Here is a 24040-nt window from a genome sequence, read left to right as displayed (position 1 = left end):
CTAACACTCCTGCCTCAACACATTCTCTTATAGTGTTGGCAATTTCATCTTGCCCACCTGGCACACGATATTGCCTCAAAGTAATTATTTTAGAAGGTTCGGGCAAAGTGATTGGATCCATCTTGATTTTCCCCACTAAGACTGCATTAATGCCCATTTTCCTCACAGCAAATTGGTATTTCCCTTCGGGTAAATTTAAGGTCATACCCTTCAATATGTCTATTCCAATGATGTATTCGGGAATAGGCACAATAACCACACTATATTCTTTCTTGGGCAACTGTCCAATTTTCATCATTAATTTAACTTGCCTGGCTGATATTTCAGTCCCTCCTAGTCCTGTAATGGTAATAGGAGTTCCATGGCTGAACTTGTCTGGATTTCCATAAATAAGGGTGGCCTCGGCCCCAGTATCTATTAATGCCTCAGTTACCGTACTTGACCCATTTTTCCAATATATGGTCAAGTTAATGTGAGGTCTGCAATCCAGCCTGTGTATTTCCTTAATTTGGACTGGGGCTCGGCCTGTTCCCTAGTATTCCCTTTCATGTGATTCACTTGGGTTTGAAGGTTCAACATCTGTAGTATTTGCAGGAGCAGTTCTTATTTCCCTATCTCTCCTGTTATCAAGGCCTTTATCTCTATACATTCTATATAATTCATTGGTTGGAATTCCATCTATCATTTCAAAACCTACCCCTGCTCTCAATAGAGCAGTAAACATTTCTTTCCTTGTTACTCTCCTTTGGCGCCAAGTTTGCTGGTTATTCACCCTTCTCTCTCGAGGAGATCTATCCCTTCCCCAGTCACCTAAGTCATGTAACTGTAAAATCTTATTTATCACTGTTGTAAGACGGCTCCCTACTTCTCCAAGTAATAAATTCAAAATTAGTTGTTTATAAGCAGGGGGAGCTGTCCTAATTATTAAATTCCTATGAGGCAGTCCCATTGAATCATTGTAATATTTGTCTGCAGTTCCTATCATAATGGCAGTCTTCATTACCTCCTCCTTTAGTCTCATGATACAATCTCTAAGTGAATACCAGGGTCTGTGCTCAGTGGGCCACATAGAATCAGTAGCATATCTCTTATTGCATCCCACAGCGACTAATGCCAACAGAGTAGTCCTGCTATCACCATCTCCTTGCTGATGATGTTCCCTAAAAGCTTGTTGAACTAGAGGATCATGGCTGATACCTATGAATCTCATGCAGTCTGTCCTATCTACTGATATTCCACTGGCCCCTTGATCACTGAGTCTTACCATCCAAGATATCAATGGTTCTCCTATTCTTTGGCTGAATCTACTCAAAATATCTGTGACCTCTTGCGGTGAGAAATCTTCCTGAATTTCCCTTGTAACTGAATCTTCACCTCGGGTTTCTGTCTTCCTCCTTTGTATGGGTCGAGCCCTTGTCTGATCATTTAACCATCTCCTATTCTCTGTGTGAGGGACATCCTGAACCCCAGTAGTGTTTTGTGCCTCGGCCCCTAACGTTGTCTCATTTTCCCCCCACTCACTTCCTCTGCCACCATGGCTAGGACGAAGCAGGCAGTCAGGCTCTTTCTGGGCTGGGTTGAAATGCACTCTGGGCTTTTTTGGTCTCCTGTTGCTCTTAGCCACATTAATAGAAAAGTTCTCATTTGAGTCAGTTTGGTCTCCTGCTATCTGAGATTCCCCTTCTTGCTGTGGGGTAGGAGTGCCCCCATGTCTTTCACTTAATCTCAATCTTTCGTATACTAGCCGGTAGGCTGATAACACTATCCAGCTTTGCCTAGATAGTGATGCCCCTGACTGAATCCCAACTTCTTGTAAACACTTTTCTAAATCCCTAGGATCTCCTCTCCGTAGCCTTGGTTCCCAGTTTTCACAGGGTCCAGCTTTTTTAGCCAGTTCTTTTGCTAGGGAGGAATAAAATGGATCCTCCCATCCTGGGATATTCATCTCTTCCTCTGGAATTGTTCTGCTTCTAAATAGAGATCTTATACCTAGCGATCCCATCCTGGTCGCCAAATGTATTAGGAGGGCAGAGTTTATAATCTCAAAGAGGATCATAAACATGTCTGAAAGGTTCGGAACCGCCGGATATAAGAAACTCTCAAAGTAGAAGGCAGAAGAATCAAAACATATATTTAGGCTCCACAGTAACCAACCCATGAACCAGCAACCCCATTTTGATATATTGATCAAAAGCTTCCAGGCCCAATAAGTACGCCTTGAAAGAGTAACCAGGAGGCTACAGAGAAGCATGATTGCGTAAAGCAAAATCATGCTTCCCCCTCTATGGTAAAAAGATTACCCACTGGCCTGAAGTCTTTGTTCAGCTTCCTCCCGTAGGTCAGCTCTGCTACTGGCAGCTCCTGCTTCAGCTGTGGCTGTGGCTGTAGCCGCCTCTGGCTCCAACGGGAGCTGCTTTTAACCATCCAGCTTCTGCGGGGGTGTAAGGTACGCCGGGGAAAGCACAGGTTCTTTCAATCTGCTTAAGCAAGGGAAGCAAGGTGAAGGGGCCGACAAGCTTACTCCAGTCCAAGATACAAACAGCATTCAATTCAGGGGAAAAAGCCAAACTAGTCAAGGGCACTTGTTGACTAAGTGCTAAGGAGCCCATTTTTGGTTGCCGATACAGGAGGTGGATGACATTTTTCATCATGTCTTTGGAATTGTCTTAAATTATTGAATTGCTGAGAATAACTGTCATTTACAGTTGATAATCATACAATATTGTTGTTACTGTGTACAATGTTCTCCTAGTTCTGCTCACTTCGCTCTGCATCAGTTCATGCAAGTCTTTCCAGGTTTTTCTGAAAGAACCCTGCTCATCATTTCTCAGAAGTGCAATAATATTCCATAACAATCATATACCACAATTTCTGTAGCTATTTCCCAATCGATGAGTATCCCCTCAATTTACAATTTTGGCCAGCACAAAAGGAACTGCTATGAATACTTCTGGCTTCTTTTCCTAATTTTTTTTTAATCTCTTTGGGACACAGACCTAATAGTGGTATTTATAGCTTTATAGTTCTTTGGGTATAGTTCCAAATTGCTCTCCAAAATGGTTGGATCAGTTCACAATTCTACCAACAGTGCATGAATGTCCCAATTTTCCCACATTTTCTCCAATATTTGTCATTTTCCTTTTCTGTCATATTAGCCAAGCTGATAGCTATGAGGTGATACTTCAGAGTTGTTTTAATTTGTATTTCTCTAATTAGTAGTGACTGAGCATATTTTCATGACTATATGTAGCTTTGATTTCCTCTTCTGAAAACTAGCTGTTCATATTCTTTGACCATTTATCAATTGAAAAATGACTTGTATTCTTATCAATTTGCCTCAGTTCTCTATATATTTGAGAAATTAGGCCCTTTTTTGCAGGGGGAAAGGCAGGGCAATTGGGGTTAAGTGACTTCCCTAAGGTCACATAGCTAGTAAGTGTGTCAAGTGTCTGAGGTCAGATTTCCACTCAGGTCCTCCTGACTCCAGGGCCACTGCTCTACTCACTGTGCCACCTAGCTGCCCCAAGAAATCAGGCCTTTATCAGAGAAACATGCTGTAAATATTTTTCCCCAGCTTTCTGCTTTCCTTCTAATCTTGGCTGCATTGGTTTTGTTTGTGCAAAACCTTTTTAATTTAATGTAACCAAAATTATCCTATTTTATATTCCACAATGCTTTGTCTATGGTTTCCTGTGAGCAATTTTTTCAAAGGTGCGCAGCATCTGAAACCTTTAGAGAGCTACTCTCATTGACATTTCTGCTGGGGATTCTGATGAAGTATCACATTAAAAAATGACTTATAGGATTTAAATAATATCCAGGAGCATCCTGAGTCTTACTGTGACCATGGGAGGTGTCTCAGATTATTTAATCTTACAATAATTTGCTGACAATTGATAGAAAGTGATGAAGAAACAATAAATATACAAGCGTAGTAGATATTCATACCTAGGGAATTTCTTTCCAAGACTTCATGCAAAGTGAAGCTTCTTATGAAATATCTTTCATTTATGGTGTGCTTCTCACAGGAAGAAAAGAAAGAAAAAAATAGTTCCCTTATTCATAGATCTGACAGGTAAACTGTTCCATGCTCCCCCAATCTGCTTATGGTATCACCCTTTATGCCTAAATCATGTACACACTTTGACCTTATCTTGGTATGTAGTATGAAATGTCGATCTATACCGAATTTCTGCCAAATTGTTTTCCAGTTTCCCCAGCAATTTTTGTCTATATTGAGTTCTTGTCCCAGAAACTGGGGTCTCTGGGTTTATCAAATCCTAGATTATATGGCCATTTACAACTGTGTATCATATACCTAATCTATTCCACTGTTCCATCACTTAGCTATTACCATATTGTTTTAATGATTAACACTTTGTAATATAGTTTGAGACATGGTATGACAAGGCCATCTCGCTTCACAATTTTTTTCATTGATTCCTTTGATATTCTTGTACTTTTGTTCTTCCAGATGAGTTTTGTTGTTATTTAAATAGTATCAGTACTTAGTATGTATGTACCAAATTGTACATGCACCTGAATTCATAAACAAAACATTGATTGAGTAACCAGGAAAAAAATGACAGTAGAATATTGAATTTGGAGACCTCAGCGTCCCCTTTTAGATCTGGGCAATTAAAAAAGACATAAATAAGAAAGTTTGGGACATGAAAAGAAGTTTAGACAAGTTTACTATAGTAAGTCTTGGGCTATTACTGAGTAAGATTCAAAAGGAATATACATATTTCTTAAATGTGCATGGCACCATTATAAAACTGGCCATGTCCTAAGGCATAAAAAGCTCATAGAAATGCAGGGGATCAGAAATATTAAACAATCCTTAAGTGATTAAAACATATAAAATTATAATCAATAAAGCACCTTGGAAGAAAGAATTCAAATTTAAATGATTAAATAATTAAATTATAAAGAACTGGTGAGTCATAAATCAAATCATAGAAACAATAGATACTGTCATTAGAGAAAGTGGTAATGAGACAAAATGCCAAAAGTTTTGGGACATTTATAAACCCTTTCTTCAATTAAAAAAAAGAACAAATCAATGAATTGAGCATATTAATAAATAAAATTAGAAAAACAACAAATCAAATAAAACCAAGAAACAAGAGTAGATATTCTAAAAATCAAGCAAAATTGAAAACAAACAAAAGGAAGAACATTAAATTGATAAGTCAACATTTTTAAAAGCTAATAAAAATAAACCATTAGATAATCTGATTTTTAGAGTCAGTCAACAAACATCTTTAAAGTGCCTACTATGTGCAAAACATTTTACCCCTATAAAAAGAAATAGAATTCACAAGAGATGAAGATAAAATAAAGGAAAACATTAGAAATTATTTCATCTAATTATATACCAACAAACATAATTTAAACAAAATGAATGAATATTTATAAAAATACAAAATACCCAGAAATAGAGAACTTAAATAACCCAGTCTTCAAAAAAGAAATTGAACAATTCATATATTTTCAAAGGAAAAAATACCCTAGTACCAGATAGATTTACAAATGAATTCTGATAAACATTCAAAGAATAATGAGCTCCAATCCACATGGACTGTTTGCAAATATTGGGAGAAAGATTCAACTCAATTTCTCCAATGAGACAGATATGGTCCTAATACATTATCTAGGGAGAGATAAAGCAGAGTAACAAGTTTCAGCAAGAAGGCAGTTGAACACAGACCCCAACATGGACACAGACCCACTGCCCCTGAATTTGTCATAGTGGTACATGTTTCAAATCCATCATTGCTCCTGCTTTTATACTTAGGTGACCAAGGAGCAGCTCCAATAGTTCAAGATTTAATCCATTGGACCAGTTAAGTCTCAAGAATGATTTCATCACCTTTTAGAAAAAATTAGCCTATTTAGCAGGGACCTCAGCAGATGTTGCTTCTACCACAAAAAAAAAAAAAAAAACCACTTAAATGATCAATGTCTCTGTCAACTCTCTAAGACTATAAATTGCAAAGAAGATATAGATCTACTACATTGTTGAAATGACACGTAAGGTTTTTATTTTAAATCAAGATTTTATCAAGTCAACAAGCAACAAGCATTTTTTATTAGTTAATTTATTTATTTTTAGTTTTCAACATTCGCTTCCATAAGTTTCAAATTTTCTCCTTCTCCCTCCCCACTCTCTCTCCAAGATGGCCTGCAATCTGATATAGGCTCTACATATACATTTCTATTAAATATATTTTACATCAGTTATGTTGTATAGAAAAATTATAACAATGGGAGAAACAATGAAAAAGAAAACACAGAACAAAACAAGAAAGTAGTCTGTTTTGCTCTGCATTCTGACTCCATAGTTCTTTCTCTGGATATGGATGGCATTTTCCATCATGAGCCCTTTGGAATTGTTTTAGGTCCTTGCATTGCTGAGAAGGGCTAAGTCTATCAAAAATCAGTCCTCACACAGTGTGGCTGTTACTGTGTACAGTGTTCTCCTGGTTCTGCTCACTTCACTCAGCATCAGTTTATATAAGTCTTTCCAGGTTTTTCTGAAGTCCACCTGTTCATCATTTTTATAGCACTATAATATTCCATTACATTCAAATACCACAACTTATTCAGCCATTCTCCAATTGATGGGCATCCTCTTGATTTCCAGTTCTTGGCCCCCACAAAGAGAGGTGCTATAAATATTTTTGTACATTTGAGTCCTTTTCCCATTTTTATGATCTCTTTAAGATACACCCCTAGAAGTGGTATTGCTGGGTCAAAGGGTGTGCACATTTTAATTGCTCTCCAGAATGGTTGGATCAGCTCATAGCTCCAGCAACAATGAATTAGTGTTCTAATTTTCCCAATCTCCTCCAATATTTATCATTTTCCTGTTCTGTCATGTTAGCCAATCTCATAGGTTGATGGGGTACTTCAGAGTTGTTTTTGCATCCCTCTAATCAATAGTGATTTAGAACATTTTTTCATATGACTATAGATATATTTAATTTCTTCCTCTGAAAACTGCCTGTTCGTATCCTTTGACCATTTATCAATTGGGTAATGACTTGGATTCTTGTAAATTTGACTCAGTTCTCCATATATTTTAGAAATGAGGCCTTTACCAGAGACACTAATTGTAAAAATTCTTTCCCAGTTTTATGCTTCCCAATCTTGGTTGCATTGGTTTTGTTTCAGGCAAAAGTTTTTCAATATAATGTAATCAAAAATTATCCATTTTGTATTTCATAATGTTCTTTATTTCTTGTTTGGCCATAAATTCCTCCATTCTCTATAAATCTGACAGATAAACTATTCCTTGCTCCTCTAATTTGTTTATAGTATCAGCCTTTATATCTAAATTGTGTACCTATTTGGACTTTATTTTGGTATACAGTGTCAGATGTTGGTCTGTGCCCAATTTCTGCCATAATATTTTCCTGTTTTCCCAGCAGTTTTGAGCAGAACTCAAATAGTGAGTTCTTATCCCAAAAACTGAGGTTTTTGGGTTTATCAAACAGTAGATTGCTATGATCATTGCTATGATCATCATCTTGTGTACCTCATCTATTCTACTGATCTACCCCTCTGTTTCATAGCCAGCACCAAGTAGTTTTGATGATTGCTGATTTGTAATGCAATTTAAGATCTGGTATGGCTAGGCTACTTTTTCTAGCATTTCTTTTCAGTAATTCCCTTGATATTCTGTACTTTTGTTCTTCCAGATGAATTTTGATATTATTTTTTCTAGCTCTATAATATAATTTTTGGTAGTTTGATTGGTATGGCACTGAATAAGTAAGTTAATTTAGGTAGAACTGTCATTTTTATTATATTAGCTTGTGCTACCCACGAGCAACTGATGTTTTTCCAATTATTTAGATCTAACTTTATTTGTGTGAAAAGTGTTTTGTAATTGTGTTCATACAGGTCCTGGATTTGTCTTGGCAGGTAGAATCCCAAATATTTTATAGTGTCTACAATAATTTTCAATGGAATTTCAATTAGAGTCTTTTCTAATAAAATTGGGGTAAAGCAAGGTTGTCCTTTGTCTAATTTATGGGCATACAATTGGGCAAAACAATTCCTAATTATTGTTTTAATTCCCTCTTCATTTGGTGGTGAATTCACCCTTTTCATTTTCGATACTGGTAATTTGGTTTTCTTTCTTGTTTTAAGTCAAATTAACCAGTGGTTTATCTATTTTATTGGTTTTCCCCCAAAAAACCAGCTCTTATTTTTATTTATGAGCTCAGTAGTTTTCTTTATTTCAGTTTTATTAATCTCTCCTTTGGATTTCAGTATTTCTAATTTGGCATTTAATTGGGGGTTTTCAATTGTTCTTTTTCTAGTGTTTTTTAGTTGCATATCCAATTCCTCAATCTCTTCTTTCTCTATTTTATTCATGTAAGCATTCAGAGATATAAAACTTCCCCTAAGAACTGCTTTTGCTGCATCCCATATGTTTCTTTATGTTGTCTCATTATTGTCATTCTCTTGAATGGAGTTATTAATTGTTTCTATTATTTGTTGTTTGACCTACTAATTCTTTAGGATTAGGTTATTTAGTTTCCAATTAATTTTAGTCTATCTTTCCATGGCCCTTTATTACATGTAATTTTTATTGTATCATGATCTGAAAAGGATGCATATTTCTGCCTTTCTGCGCTGGATTGTGAGGTTTTTATGCTCTAGTACATGGTCAATTTTTGTGTATGTGCCATGTACCATTAAGAAAAAGGTATATTCCTTTGTATCCCTATTCAGTTTTCTCCAGAGGTCTATCATATCTACCTTTCTTAAAATTCTATTCACCTCCTTATCTTCTTTGTTGTTCATTATGAGGTTAGATTTATCTAGTTCAAAGAGGGGGCAGTTGAGGTCCCCCGCAAGTATAGTTTTGCTGTCTATTTCTTCCGGTAACTCCTTTAATTTCTCCTCTAAGGATTTGGATGCTATACCACTTGGTGCATGTGTGTTTAGTAATGATATTACTTTTGTGGTGCTTTTTGGCAGGATATAGTTTCCTTCCTTACCTCTTTTGAGTAGATCTCCTTTTGCTTTTGCTTTGTCTGAGATCAGGATTGGTGCCCCTGCTTTTTACTTCAGCTGAAGCATGATATAGTCTACTCCAGCCTTTTGCTTTTACCATGCGTGTATCCCCCTGTTTTAAATGTGTTTCTTAGAAACAACATATGATAGGATTATGGCTTTTAATCCATTCTGCTATCCCCTCCATTTTATGGAAGAGTTCATCCCATTCACATTCACAGTTATATTTACTATCTGTGTTTTTCTCTCAATCCTATTCCCCCTTCCAATTTATGCTTTTATTTCTCCCTTCTCCCTTCCCCTCTTCAAAAGAGTTTTGCTTTCAACCACCACCTCCCTCAATCTTCCCTTCCTTCTATCAGTCCCCCTCCCTTTTCTTTCCCTTTTCCCTTACCACTTCTCACCCTTCTAACCACCTCTGCCCTTTTCTTTCCCCTTTCCCCTCCTACTACGTGTAGAGCAAGTTAGATTTCTATACTTAACTGAGTATGTTATTCCCTCCTTGAACCAACTCTGATGAGAGTAAAGTTCAAATAATGCTCATTTCCCTCCATTCTTTCTCCCTACTATAATGTTTTTGTGCCTCTTCATGTGATGTAATTTACCTTTTCTGCCTTCTCCTTTTGTCTTCTTCCATTACAATTCCTCTGCATGTTTTAATTAGGTTTTGATCATCACATCAGTATATACACTCTCTGTCTATGTATATCCCTTTTAAATGTTATAATAAAGATACAGTTCTTAAGATTTACAAGTATTATGCTCCTATGAATAACGTTTGTTTTTTTCCTATTTACTTTTTTTATGCCTCTCTTGAGTTTTGTATTTGAAGATCAGATTTTCCATTAAGCTCTAGCCTTTTCATCAGGAAGGTCTGGAATCCCCTTATTTCATTGAATGTCCATCTCCTTGCCTGAAAGATTATGTGCCATTTTGCTGGGTAGTTGATCCTTGGTTGTAGTGCAAGCTCCTTTGCCTTATGGAATATCATATTCCAAGCCCTCTGATCTTTTAATGTAGAAGCTGCAAGGTCCTGTGTGATCCTGACTGTAGTTCCCCAATATTTGAATTGTTTCTTTCTGGCTGCTTGCAGTATTTTCTCCTTGATCTGGTGATTCTGGAATTTGGCTACAATATTTCTTGGTGTTTTCAATTTGGGATTTCTTTCAGGAAGTGATTGGTAGATTCTTTTGATGGCTATCTTATCCTCCATTTCTAGAACCTCAGGGTAGTTTTCCTTGATGATTTCTTGGAAGATACTGTCCAGGCTCTTTTGTTCATCATGGTTCTCAGGTAGACCAATAATTCTTAGATTATTTCTCATGGAGCTATTTTCCAGGTCAGTTGTTTTTCCAATGAGATATTTTACATTTTCTTCTAATTTTTCATCTTTTTGATTTTGTTTGACTGATTCTTGATGACTCATAGAGTCATTAGCTTCTACTTGCCCAATTCTAATTTTTAACAAATTGTTTTTTTCAGTTAGCTTTTGTACCTCCTTTTCCATTTGACCAATTTTCCTTTTTAAGAAGTTCTTTTCTCCAGTTAGTTTTTTTACCTCCTAATCCATTTGGTCAATTTTACTTTTTAAGGAGTTATTATTTTCAGTGAATTTTTTTTTCTATTTTGTCAGCTGTATTTTTAAGAGAATTGATCAATTTTTCTTCTACCTCTCTAATTCAACTTTTAAAATCCTCCTTGAGCTCTTCCAAGAATGCTTTTTGGGCTTGAGTCCAGTTCATATTTCCTTTTGAGGTTTTGGATGTGGGTATAGTATCAATGCTGTCCTCTTCTGAATTCGTATTTTGATCTTCCCTGTTCCCATAGTAAGAATCTATGGTCTTTGCTTTTCTAATTTGCTTTTTGTTCATTGTAATTGCCTTTCTCCTGGCTTTTAAAGTGGATCTCTGCTTCTGGGGCACAGGGGGCTCTGTCCCATGCTATTTTTGCTGGGGGACTAGGGTCCTGGTTATTGGCTTTGTGTGCTGTGGCCTCTGGTTCTGGCAGTTGGAAGCTATATGATGTTGTAGCTTACCTCTTGCTGAGCTGGATCTGGTTGGTGTGTGCTGAGCCCAGGTGAGGTCTTTCTGTATTTCCCTGGGGTTTCATTGAAGCTCCTGACCTGAGGTGTGGGGAAGTTGGGGTCTGCCATTGGACATCTCCTTCTCCCCTAGGGCTGTGCTAGAGAAGGGTAGGCTAAGCTGCTGGTGGATGCCCATCCACGCTGGTGTCTGCCAATTTCCCTGGCTGTGCGAAGGCATGCCTGGGGTCCTGGTGTTGGCACTTGCTGGCTCCACTGCTCTAGGGCTCAGGATCTCCTGCTGGTCCACTGAGGTGGGTCTTGCTCCTGGCTTGCTGGGATGCCTCCCATCCTGTACTGGTCCCCTTTAGCCACAACAAGAGGAACCTTTACTGTTAATCCTCCTAGCTTCCCAAACCAAAAGACTGCTGTCTTTCTGCTGGCTCCACTATTCCAGGATTTTTCCTGGAGCAATATTCTCTAGGTTTTTCAAGGTCAACAAAGGAGGGTGAGAGTGACTTACTCTCTGTTCTGCCATCTTGGCTCCCGGAAGTTTAAATAGGTGACTTTCAAACATTCGGTCTGTGAGCTGATAGCTCCAGGTATAGCTGCTGCTGCTGCCACAGGCCTTACACAGGACCATGCTTCTCTCTCATCCAGTTCCAACAGACCTCCCTGTCTTGGGCTGAGAGGTCTGGGAATTGCTGCTGCTGCCAGCGATTCAGTCTACTGGGGTCTGCTCCGGCCCAGCTATGGTGGAGTCTGGGCTGGTGCAGACCACGTGCTAGACTGCCCTCCTCTCCCAGCCTGGTGCAAAAGATCCTTCCTGTCAACCTTTCAGGTTGTCTTGGGCTGGAAATCTGCTGCACTTTGTCTCTTTATGGCTTCTGCTGCTCTAGAATTTGTTCAGATTTACTTTTTCAAGATATTTGAAGGCATTTGTGGGAGAGCTCGGGTGAGTCCCTGCTTTCACTCTGCCATCTTGCCTCATCTGCCACAACACCTACTATGTGCCAGACGGTGCTAACAAAAACAGAAACAGAAAGACAGTCCTTGCCTCAAGGAGCTCATATTCTAATTGAAGGAGTCAAAAAGGCGATGATGCAAAGGAACCAGGTGGATGAGGGAACATGGTGGAGGATCTCCAAGTGCAACTTGTAGAGGAATAAAACGTGGCTAGCCTGGATGCCTTCAGGAAGAAAGGAGCCATCCAGTAAGAGGGAAAGGCCTCTGGTTGGGGTGGAGAGTACTTCCAATGTGTCAGTTCCAGAGTTGGAGTGGGGTTTCAGCATGAAGAGCTGAGTATGGTTGTGGTAGAGGACATCTGGGTCACAGCCTGGCACAGTCTCTGCTATCAAGAAGCTTATATTCTATTGTTCAAATTACATTCTAATCACTCTCTCCTTATGCATATTCATTCAAATTAGCCATCATCCCTATAGTATCTACTATGCTGAACAAATAGTTTAATGAAAGAATAAACTGGTAGGGTAGGATTCGGTTCTTTCTTATTGTTGCATCATATCATTTTCTTCTCCCTAGTTCTGTAAGTCATACTTTCAATGTGTGAATTTTAGGACTAGAGTGTGTATTCAGGATAAAGAGCTGGATTATGGTAATGAAAGTCCAGCATGCAGCCAGGAGAGGAAAGTATCCTTCTCCTGGTTACTTGCTCCTCCCTGTTTTTTTTTTTAATGAATAAGCTCTCCCCCTTTTCTCCTCCTACTTGCCTGAATAATCCTTCACAGTTTCCTTTGCACAAACATTATCTATGTCATTGCCCCATATGTGAGAGTGCTTCCTCTCCTGTGTTTTCTTCTCTCTTTGCAATAGTTTTCTTGTCAGTTTCACAATTTTATGTGGTTTCAGTTATGGTTTGTATGAAGATGACTTCCAGATATAGAAATCCAACCCTACTCTCTCCCCTGAGTGCCAGTTACATGTCTTCACCTGCTTGATGGTCATTACCATGCAAATGTCCCATAGGCTTCTCAAACTAATCATGCCAAAAACATAACTCATCTTTTCCCTAAATCCCACCCCTTCTCCAAACTTCCCAATTTCCATCAAGGTGCCATAGTTCTTCTAGTCCCTCAAATTTTAAACCTAGGAGTCATTCTGCATTCTTCATTTTTACTTGGTTCCCATATCCAAATTGCTGCCAAGCCTTATTGATTGTACCTACATAACATTTCCTTCATCTGTCCCCTTCGTGCTACTTATATGGACATCATGCTAGTTCAGAAGCTCATCCACTGTCACCTGGATAGTTGCAATAGCCTCCTAAAAGGTCTCTTATCTTCCTAATCTCTCCCCTATCTCATCCACATAACCTCCAAATCCAAGGGATCACATATCTAGAGCCAGAAGGGACCTCAGAGACCATTTATCCAATTTCCTTATTTTATAGATGAGGAGCATAAGGCCCAGGGAGGTAAGGTGATATGACTAAAGTCACACAGCAAATGTCAAAGGCAAGATTTGAACCCAGGTCCTCTGACTCCAGAACCGATACCCTTTTTCCACAGTTCCAGATATTCCAAAAGCGCAAGCTAGACCATGTCACTCCACTGCTCAGGAAGCTTCAGTGGATTCCCATTGTCTCTATGAGAAAATGCGAACTCTTCTATTAAATATTTAAAGCCTCTCATAATTGAGCTCCAGCCAACATTTCCAGGGCAGCTAGATGGCACAGTGAATAGAATTCAGGGCCTAGAGTTAGGAAGACTAATATTCCTGGGTCCAAATCCGGCCTCAGAAACTTACTGGGTATGTGATCATGGATAAGTCACTTAACCCTGCTTGCCTCGGTTTCGTCACCTATAAAATGAACTGGAGAAGGAAATGGCAAACCACTCCAATATTTCTGCCAAGAAAATTCCAAATGGGGTCGCAAAGAGTTGGACACGACTGAAACAACTGAACAACCATTATACTTCCAGGCCCATTAAGCATTGCCTCTTCTTATACACTGTGTTTCGACCATACTGGCCTACTTGGTCTTCCCTCTTGCGCTGGCTATCCCCCACCCCTGGAATACTTTCTCTCCTCTGCTATGTCTTTAGAACCTCTAGGGTCTTTCATGACTCAGCTTCAGTGATGCCATCCACAAGAGGCCATCCTGATTCCCTTACCTCCTAGTGCCCTCTCCCGAGAAATTATCATGTATTATGTTAACGTATCTGTTTATATATGATTGAAGACAGAAGAAGTTTCATTCTTGTCCCACAATTTCCAACACCTAGAGCAGTGTCTGGCACATAGTAAATTTCTGGTGAATTGAATTAAGCCACAAATTATCATAATTTCAGATAAAGTATAAGAGTGACATAGAGACTGAATGCAAAAAATTTAAAATCAGTCAGTCCATAAACATTTAAAGTGCCTTCTTTGTGCTGGGGATACGAAGAAAGATCAAAAACAGTACCTGCTCTCAAGAGATTCACAGTCTAATGGGAGAGACAATTGCAAATAACCACATATAGACAAGGTCTATAAGGGATAAATGAGAAATCAAATACAATCATTCATATCGAATCTACATGCTTAGTGGATTCCATTTGATCACTTTCAGTATGTTTGTGAAAATATTAATGCTACCATTTCTAGAGTTCTTTAATTTATTTCCTAAACTGTGGGAAAATGAAGTTGAAAAAAAATGGATTTCTTTGTTGTTGTTTAAATATGAAATTGGAAATGTTTTGCAGAAATATTTAGGGTAAAAATATTGAATTAAAAGTTGCATGGGTTTTTAAGAATGTCTGTTTTATGTATTTACATTTCCATAAAATGAAATACTTTAGACTAGATTAGATTTCCTTCAGCTAGTCTATAACTTTATTTAAATAATATATGGCAATATATTTTAAAGATAAAATTAACAATGACATTTAATTCAGACTGTGGAATTAATCTGTTTATGAAATTTATGTTTTCAGGTTTGAAGACAGCCAGGAACTAATCGACTATCAGAAGTTTTTCTGTGCCATAAACTGGAGAGTCAACACGGTTCCTCCTTTCCAGGCACTCGCCTGTCCAAATGTAAGAATTAATGCATATTTCTAAAGCTATATATTCAAAATTTTCTAAGCTTTAAAATAGATTTACCTTTGGTGGCCTTCATCTTAGAAATGTTGTCATAAAAGAGAGAGTTGTAAGCATTCTTTTGAAAGATTCTAATAATAAAAGACACTACAGGAGCCAAGCTCAAATGATACATTATGTTGGCTCCATCCCCAAATGGATCTGAAATTGTGTTTATAGTTTCCCATAACACAGTGCTGCATGAATACTTATTTCAAATATGAGACAGATGATATTTTAAAAAAAATTACAATATAAAATTTTTTAGTTAGAAAAAAACAAAGGACATGAAACTAGACAATTCTTTGGAAATTTTGGGATAGTTGGAATTCTCATTTAAGAATTTCACTGAACCACTAATATTTCAATGTACCATGTATTTTACAATGTTACATTTTAATTTAAAATTTTTTTAAAAATCCGAATAATTTCCATAATAGGCAAATACTAAAGTAGAACAAATGCTGTATGCAATACTCTAGAAAATGGACTTTTTATTCTATTTGCACCTATGTATACAAAATATTACAGCTGAAAAGAATACAAGATAAGAATATGAACATCTGCAAAATCATATAAATCATATAATATATATAAATCATATAAATATATAAAAATAGTAAAAATCTTATAAAAAGATGATGAAGTAATATCATCTTATAAAGCAGAAAGAAGAAAGGGCATACAACTGTCTAAAGAAAGCTTGGTAAAGAAGTTCAACTAAGAAAATCCATACTGAGGGCATTCAAGGATGATAATGGAAAATGGACTACAAATGGAAGAAAAATGCAAAAAAACTTTTCAACAAATTATTTTCTCCATCAAAGATAGTGGAACCATCACATATGGACCCTAATCACAATCCCTGGGATGCTTATAGAGAAGGGAGAATGTCACGAAAGAGAAAAAAGAAAAGATTCTACTCTCTCTTGATTTTCCTCTTACTTATCTTTCTTGCTTTCCTTTGCTAGATCTTTATCCACATCACACCTGCTACCCATGGGTGTCTGACAGAGCCTTATCCTGGGCCCTCTTCTCTTCCACTTCTATATGCTATTTTACTTCGTGATCTCCCATGACATTTCAAACTGGATGTCCTGTGTACATCTCAAACTCAGCATATCCAAAACTGAACTAATCATCTTTCTCCCCAAACCCTCACCCCTTATGAGCGTTCCTCTTACTATCAAGTGCACTTACCATCCTTCCAGTCACTCAGCTGTCATCCTTGCTGTCCCCTAGCTGTCATCCTTGATTCTTCATTCCCACCCCTCCCCTACCACCTATCCAAATTGTTGTCAGGCTTTTCAATTTCAGCTTTATGATATCTCTTCTGTATATTACCTTCTCTCCTCTGACACTGACACCAACTTAGTACAGGAAGCATCTATTGTAATAGTAACAGTTGTATTATAATTTTGTAATGTTGTAGTAGTTATTTGGCTCCCTCGCTCAAGCCTCTCTCTTCAGTCCACTCTCCTCCCATTCTACTTGTCGCCCAACAGTGCAGGTCTGATCATGTCACCCACCTTCTCCTGCCCCACTCAGTCAAACTCCAGTGGCTTCCATTTATCTCCAGGATCAAATTTAAATTCCTCTGTGTGGTGTTCGAAGCCCTTCATTACCTGGCACTCTTTACCTTTCCTGGCTTCTTATACCTTACACTCTCCCCCAGTCATCTACTCTGTGATATGACATTGGCCTCCTTGCTGTTCCTGACATAAAGGACTCCTCTTCCTCCCAACTCCATGCATTTTCTTTTTCTCTTCTCTTCTTTTTCTTTTATTGAATAATTTTTTTCAGTTATGTGTAAAAGCAATTTTTAATATTTAAAAAAATTAGCTCCAAATTTTCTCCCTTCTTCCTTCCCCCCTTCCCTCAGGCAGAAAGCAATTTGATATAGCTTATACATATGCAATCATGCAAAACATTTCTGTATTAGTCATGTTATGTGAAAGAAAAGAGGCCAACAAAATATAAAGAAAGAAAAAAACAGTATACTTCAATCTGCATTCAGACTCCATCAGTTCTTTCTTTGGCAGTGGATAACATTTTCATTATGAGACCTTTGGAATGGTCTTGAATCATTGAACTGCCGAGAATAGTAAAGTCATTGATAAATGATCATCATACAATATTGGTGTTCCTGTGTACAAAGGTTTTCTTGGTTTTGCTCACTTCACTCTGCTGTCAGTTCATGTAAGTTCTTCCAGGGTTTTCTGAAAGAGTTCTACTCATCATTTCTCATAGCAAAATAGTATCCCATTACAATTATAAACCACGATGGTTTAACCATTCCTCAAATGATAAGCATCCCCTCAATTTCCAGTTCTTTTCCACCACAAAAAGAGCTGCTATAAATATTTTTGTATATGTAGAACCCTTTTCTTTTTTGAAAAATCTCTTTGGGATAAAGACTTAATGATGTTACTGGGTCAAAAGTTATGCACAGATTTATAGGCCTTTGGGGATAGTTCCAAATTATTGCCTAGAATGGTTGGATCAGTTCACAACTCTACCAACAGTGCATTCCTGTCCCAATTTTTGCACATCCCTTCCAACACTTATCATTTTCCTTTTCTGTCATATTAGCCAATCTGATAGGTGTGAGGCAGTGCCTCAGGATTGTTTTAATTTGTACTTTTCTAATCGATAGTGATTTAGAGCATTTTTTTTCATTATGATAGATAACTATGATTTCTTCATCTGAAAACTGCCTGTTCATAACGTTTGATCAATCATTAATTGGGGAATGACTTGTATTCTTATAAATTTGATTCAGTTCTTTATATATTTGAGAAATGAGGCCTTTATCAAATACACTTGCTATACAATTTTCCTCCAGCTTTTTGCTTTCTTTCTAATCTTGGCTGCACTGGGTTTTTGTAAACGCTTTTTAATTTAATTTAATGAAAACTATCCATTCTACATCTTGTAATGCTCTCTATCTCTTCCTTGGTCATAAATTCCTTCCTTCCCCATAGATCTGACAGGTAAACTATTCCTTTCTCTCCTTATTTGCTTATGTTATTGCCTTTTATGTCTAAATCATGTACCCATTTTGACCTTTTCTTGGTATACAGTGTGACATGTTGGTTTATACCTAGTTTCTGCCAAACTACTTTCCAGTTTTCCCAGCAATTTTTATCAAATAGTGAGTCTTTGTCCCAAAAGTTTGGGTCTTTGGGTTTATCAAACACTAGATTGCTATGGTCATTTACAATTGTGTATTATACATTTAATCTGTTCCATTGATCCATCACTCTATTTCTTAGCCAGTAGCAGATTATTTTGATGATTACTGCTTTATAATACAGCTTGAAATCTGGTACAGCTAGGCTACTTTCCTTCACATTTCCCCACACTGGTTCCCTTAATATTCTTGTCCTTTTGTTCTTCCAAAGGAATTTCTTGTCATTATTTTTCTAGCTCTATAATTTTTTTTGGTATTTTGCTTGGTATGGCACTGAACAAGCAAATTAATTTAGGTAGAATTGTCATTTTTTATATCGGCTTGGCCTACCCATGAGCAATTAATATTTTTCCAATTATTTAGATCTGACTTTATTTGTGTGAAAAATGTTTTGTAATTGTGTTCACATGGTTCTTGGGTTTGTCTTGGCAGGTAGACTCCCAAGTATTTTATATCACCTACAGTTATTTAAATGGAATTTCCTCTTCTATCTCTTGCTACTGGACTTTGTTGGTAATATGTAGAAATGCTGATGATTTATGTGGGTTTATTTTATGTCCTGAAACTGTGCTAACGTTAGGTATGTCAAGTAGATTTTTGGTTGATTCTCAGGATTATTTAAGTATACCATCATGTCATATGCAAAAGTGATAGTTTTCTTATTGCATTTTCTAATTCCTTCAGTTTCTTTTTTTTTCTGTTATTGGTATAGCTAGAATGTTTAGTAAAATATTGAATAACAGTAGTGATAATTCACATCTTTGCTTCATCCCTGATCTTATTGGGAAGGTTTCTAGCTTATGCCCATTACAGATAATGGTTATAATGTTTTTAGATAGATACTACTTATCATTTTAAGGAAAACTACATTTAGTCCTATGCTTTCTAGCATTTTTAATAGGAATCGGTGTTGTATTTTGTCCAAAGCTTTTTCTGTATCTATTGAGATAATCATATGATTTCTGTTGGTTTTGTTATTGATGTGGTCTACTGTGCTGATAGTTTTCCTAATGTTAAAACAGTCCTGGTATTAATCACACCTGGTCATAGTGTATGATCTTTGTGATGTATTGTTGTAATCTTCTTGCTACTATTTTATTTAAATTTTTTTGCATTATTATTCAATAGGAAATTAGTCTATAGTTTTCTTTCTCTATTTTTGCATTTTCTGGTTTAAGTATCAGCATCACATTTGTGTCATAAAAGGAATTTGGAAGGACTCCTTTTTCTACTTTTCCATATAGCTTATATAGTACTGGTATATAGTATGGTATTTATATAGTATATTATTATATGTACTATTGTTCTTTAAATTACTTGTGAATCCATCTGGTCATGGAGATTTTTCATTAGGGTGCTCATTGATGGCTTTTTCAATTTCTTTTTCTAAGATAGCATTTTTAAAATATTCTATTTCCTCTTCTGTTAATACAATTTACATTTTTGTAAATATTCATCCATTTCACTTAAATTGTTAGATTTATTGGCATATAATTGGGCAAAATAGCTCCTAATAACTGCTTCATTGGTCGTGAATTCACCCTTTTTATTTTTGATAATGGTAATTTAGTTCTCTTCTTTCTCTTTTTAAATAAAATTAACTAATGATTTGTCTATTTTATTGGTTTTTTCATAAAACCAGCTCTTAGTTTTACTTATTAGTTCAATGGTTTCTTTCAATTCTATTAATTTCTGCTTTGATTTTCAGAATTTTCAATTTTGTGTTTGTAAGGATTTTTAATTTGTTCTTTTTCTATCTTCTTTAGTTATATGCCCAATTCATTGGGCATATATTTTATTGATGTATGCATTTAGAGATAAATTTGCCCTTAAGTACTGTTTTGGCTGCATCCCTTAAATTTTGGTATGTTGTCTCATTGTTGTCATTCTCTTTAATGAAATTATTGATTTTTTTTCTATGATTTGTTCTGTAAACCATTCATTCTTTAGGCTTAGGTTATATAGTTTACAATTGATTTTTAATCTATGTTTCTGAAGCCCTTTGTTGAATATAATTTTTATTCCATTATAATCTGAAAAGAATGCATTTAATATTTCTGCCTTCTCGAATTTGGTTGTGAGGTTTTTATGCCCTTATACATGGTCAGTTTTTTAGTAGGTGTTGAATAGGTGTTGTGCCACCAAGAAAAGGTATATTCCTTTTTATTCCCATTCAGTTTTCTCCATAGGATTATCATATCTAACTTTTTGAAAATTCTGTGCATTTCCTTACCTTCTTATTTATTTTTTTGGTTAGATTTATCTAGTTCTGAAAGAGACAAATTGAGGCCCCCCATTAATATGGTTTTACTGTCTATTTCCTCTTGTGACTCATTTAACTTTTTCATTAAGAATTTCATTAAGAATCATACCGTTTGGAGCATATATGTTTAGTATTGATATTATTGCATTGTCTATGGTACCTTTTAGCAAAATATAATTTTCCTTATCTCTTTTAATTAGATCTGTTTTTGTTTTTGCTTTGTCTGAGATCATGATTGCTACCCCTGCCTTTTTTTTACTTCATCAGAAGCATAATAGATTCTTTGTATCCCAGTGATTAGCACAGTGCCTGGCATATAATAGGTGTTTAATGAATGTTTATCAACTGACAGATAGGATCAAGTAGAGAGAGAAGATACATGCTGGAAGTGATATAATTGCAAGAGCATTGCTTTGAGAGAGCAATATACAAGGCATCTGATGGAGGGGAAGATATGAGAGGAGTAGGAAAAAATATTGAACCTTGGTAGAAAAAAAAATTAATGGGGACTAACAACCTTTGACAATGACTGCCTTTCCCATCTATATGAAATTTTTATCAGGATCATCTATCCATTAACTGAGGACATCTTTGATGAGAGAGAATAAGAGGTAGTGATATTCAATAGTAAACCACATATATGACATGTCACAATTGACTGAAAGATGTAGAGAATATAATATCACATTTTTCTTATTCTTGGTAGATTGGAAAAGCATGTGATCCAGTAGACTAAAATACCACTTTACAGGATATTTTACAACAGGGCATCTCTTCCATATATCAAGATCTTTCAGAATTTCTTGGAAGATCTAACAATGAAAGCATTCCTATTCATTGACCTTCTGAAATGTGAGATGAGGCATAAAACAGGAGTTATATACTCATCAAAATTATTTGCCATTATGATGGAGATCCAAATGGTGGATTCCCTGTGGATGGTGAGGTCCTCCCAATTGTGGATGATATTTTATTAATTGCATTCAAGTGCAAGACATTCGAGAGCCAACTGGAAAAGTTCTGTAATCATTTAAAGGATTTTGAAAGCCTGGCTATCCATACAGGAAAGAACAAGTAGATAAAGAAGGTCTATTATGCAGATGTGAACATTCGTTTCAGTGGACACTCTACAGAGTTTGTCCAACAATATGTATATCTAGTACAGACAGTATAGATAACCAATCAGTTCTTCCAAGCATTAAGAAGGAAGAAATTATGCTGAATTACTTTCAGGAAATTACTGTACTCCTTTATTGACTATGCATCCTGCTGAAAGAAAAGCTCATCTTTTCAATAGGAATATTTTATCAGTATTTTCATATGGCAGCAAAACCTGGAACATCACTGACTCTGAAGAATTAAGGATGAGTGTCATGTGAAGGATAACGAAAAAACACATGGTAGCTGTGAATAAGTTTCAAACTCTACCTAATGATAGTCTCTAAAGAACAGGAGTTAAAAATTGTCACCCAGGAATTGTATGACAGGAAAAGAAAATGGTCTGGTCCCGTGACAACAGCAAGTGATGATGATAGGTGGACCTCCAGAATTCTCTACTGGTATACCTGCCATATTGGTTGGATACCTTGTGGTGAACACAAGAGAATATGGATGAGTCACCCATAATGGACCAGAGTGAATGGATTGCTGGTCTGGTCTGGTTCTGACTCAGGCCATTCCCTTGGTAGTTTAGGTTCAGTATTGAAATGCAAAACAGACATGTAGGTCCTTCAACAGAAAACAAATGGAGTTTCACTTAGCCATATCAGGAGAAGGCTAGTCAGTGGGGTTAGACATTGAGGCCACTTTTGTTTAATTCAGTTGTGGGAAGCTCCCTTGTCAGTTGCCCATCTTTTTCCAGCAGTCAAGATTCAGAAAGTTCTCTGAGCTTCTTGTGTTGCTTTGTATACAGGTGACCAGGAAATGATGGTCAACTCTTGATCAACTCTTGAGAATGGCTTTAACACCTTTTAAGGAAAAAAAATAGACTAATGTGCACTGGAGAATGGATTAGGATATTACATCTACCATAGTTGTGATCTTCTTCATTGTGGGGAACTTGAATCAGTGAGATTAGAGAGCCATTTGAGTATCAAATATTTGAGATGGTAAGCAAGGATTATGATTGACTTTTATCACATCAATAACTCCACTAAATTATCTCTCCATGGCCCTGAAAAAACCATAGAAAAGGTAAAATAAAGTCATCTCAATATTTTAAAAACAATACCAGAGAGTCAAATGAAATATCATATGTAAAGCATTTTGTAAGTATTAATGCAGCACATAAATGCTAGTTATTAAGTATGTTTTAGTTGTTATCTGGAATTTTATAAATATGTGGATGATTAAAATTTTCACTTTTCATTCACATGTTTTGGCATCGTAACACAACGTGTGTAGTATATATAACTAATCCTAGGTTGGACAGTATATGGTTACCAGCTATAGGCATTGAATATGAGTATTTTTGAGAAGGAATTTTATTCAAAGCAGATTAAGTAAATTTATCCAGTTACAGGATACTAGGCAGAGTTTCCAGTGGCAGAAGACTTCTACAGTTCCTTCTTATCCTCTATAAAAAAAGAAACACAGTTAATCCTTCAAACCAATATACTCTCCTAGTCTGGCCATAATATTATCTAATTGAATCCTCTTGCTATGAGAATAAACAAGTGGATGATTGGGCTGAAACTTTGATCTGGGCCAGCTGACTGTTCCCTGGAGGTGTTAAGGACTAAGATCTTTATTGATACTAGCCAATTGTTCTCCCTTAAAAATAAAATGATTCATTTAGTTTAGTTAGTGAGGCTGTATTTTGAATATTGGTGGGATTTATTTGACCAGTAGCAGTCTCTTCCATACCTAGAATTTCATACTCACAAAATATTTCATTATCTTTTCTTAGAAGTATTAAAAGTATCTTGCTCTACTAAAAAGAATAGCAACAATTCCCTTAACAATTCAATCGTCCTTGTGTTTCAGATGCTCATTATGTTTAATTCACTTTGTTGTTTCAGAATGGTAGAGAGGGAAGGATACTGTACTGGGTGGGTGACATCCTGAGTTCTAGTTCTAATAACAGTATGGCCCCATGCAAATCACATAACTTCTCTGGCCTTTAGTTACACATCTGTAACATAAGGAATATGTTATATATTGTGTATATATATATATATATACATATATATGTATATGTATATATATATATTATATCCATGGAGTGGCTATATTCTAGATATGAATGAAGTATTTCCTTCAGGAAGGGATCTTAAAGAAATTAGAATGTTATTTATTAGGACTAGAAGAGCTTTGCCCAGAAAGTGTCCCAACAAGCTTGATGTCTTAACTTGGAGATGGTTACTTCTAAGAGAAGATGCCTGTTGTTATGAGTTCATTTTTAAGCTACTTGTAAAAGGAAGCCAAATGTGAAGTGAAAGGATTGAGT

At 36.4% G+C, this 24040-nt stretch overlaps 1 protein-coding gene across 1 annotated transcript in view; it reads left to right on the top strand.

Annotated features, from left to right (window-relative positions):
• The window catches only part of EFHC2 (EF-hand domain containing 2), a 280790-nt gene that overhangs the window by 241414 nt on the left and 15336 nt on the right, over positions 1-24040 (top strand). Inside the window, 1 exon segment of the mRNA XM_036747276.1 lies at positions 14992-15094. Within this exon segment, the coding sequence (XP_036603171.1) occupies positions 14992-15094 (103 nt within the window).

Source organism: Trichosurus vulpecula, chromosome 2, assembly GCF_011100635.1.
Source record: "Trichosurus vulpecula isolate mTriVul1 chromosome 2, mTriVul1.pri, whole genome shotgun sequence".
Taxonomy (NCBI): domain Eukaryota; kingdom Metazoa; phylum Chordata; class Mammalia; order Diprotodontia; family Phalangeridae; genus Trichosurus; species Trichosurus vulpecula.
The sequence above is the reverse complement of the archived record's forward strand: the minus strand, read 5'-3'. Positions and strand labels throughout refer to the sequence as shown.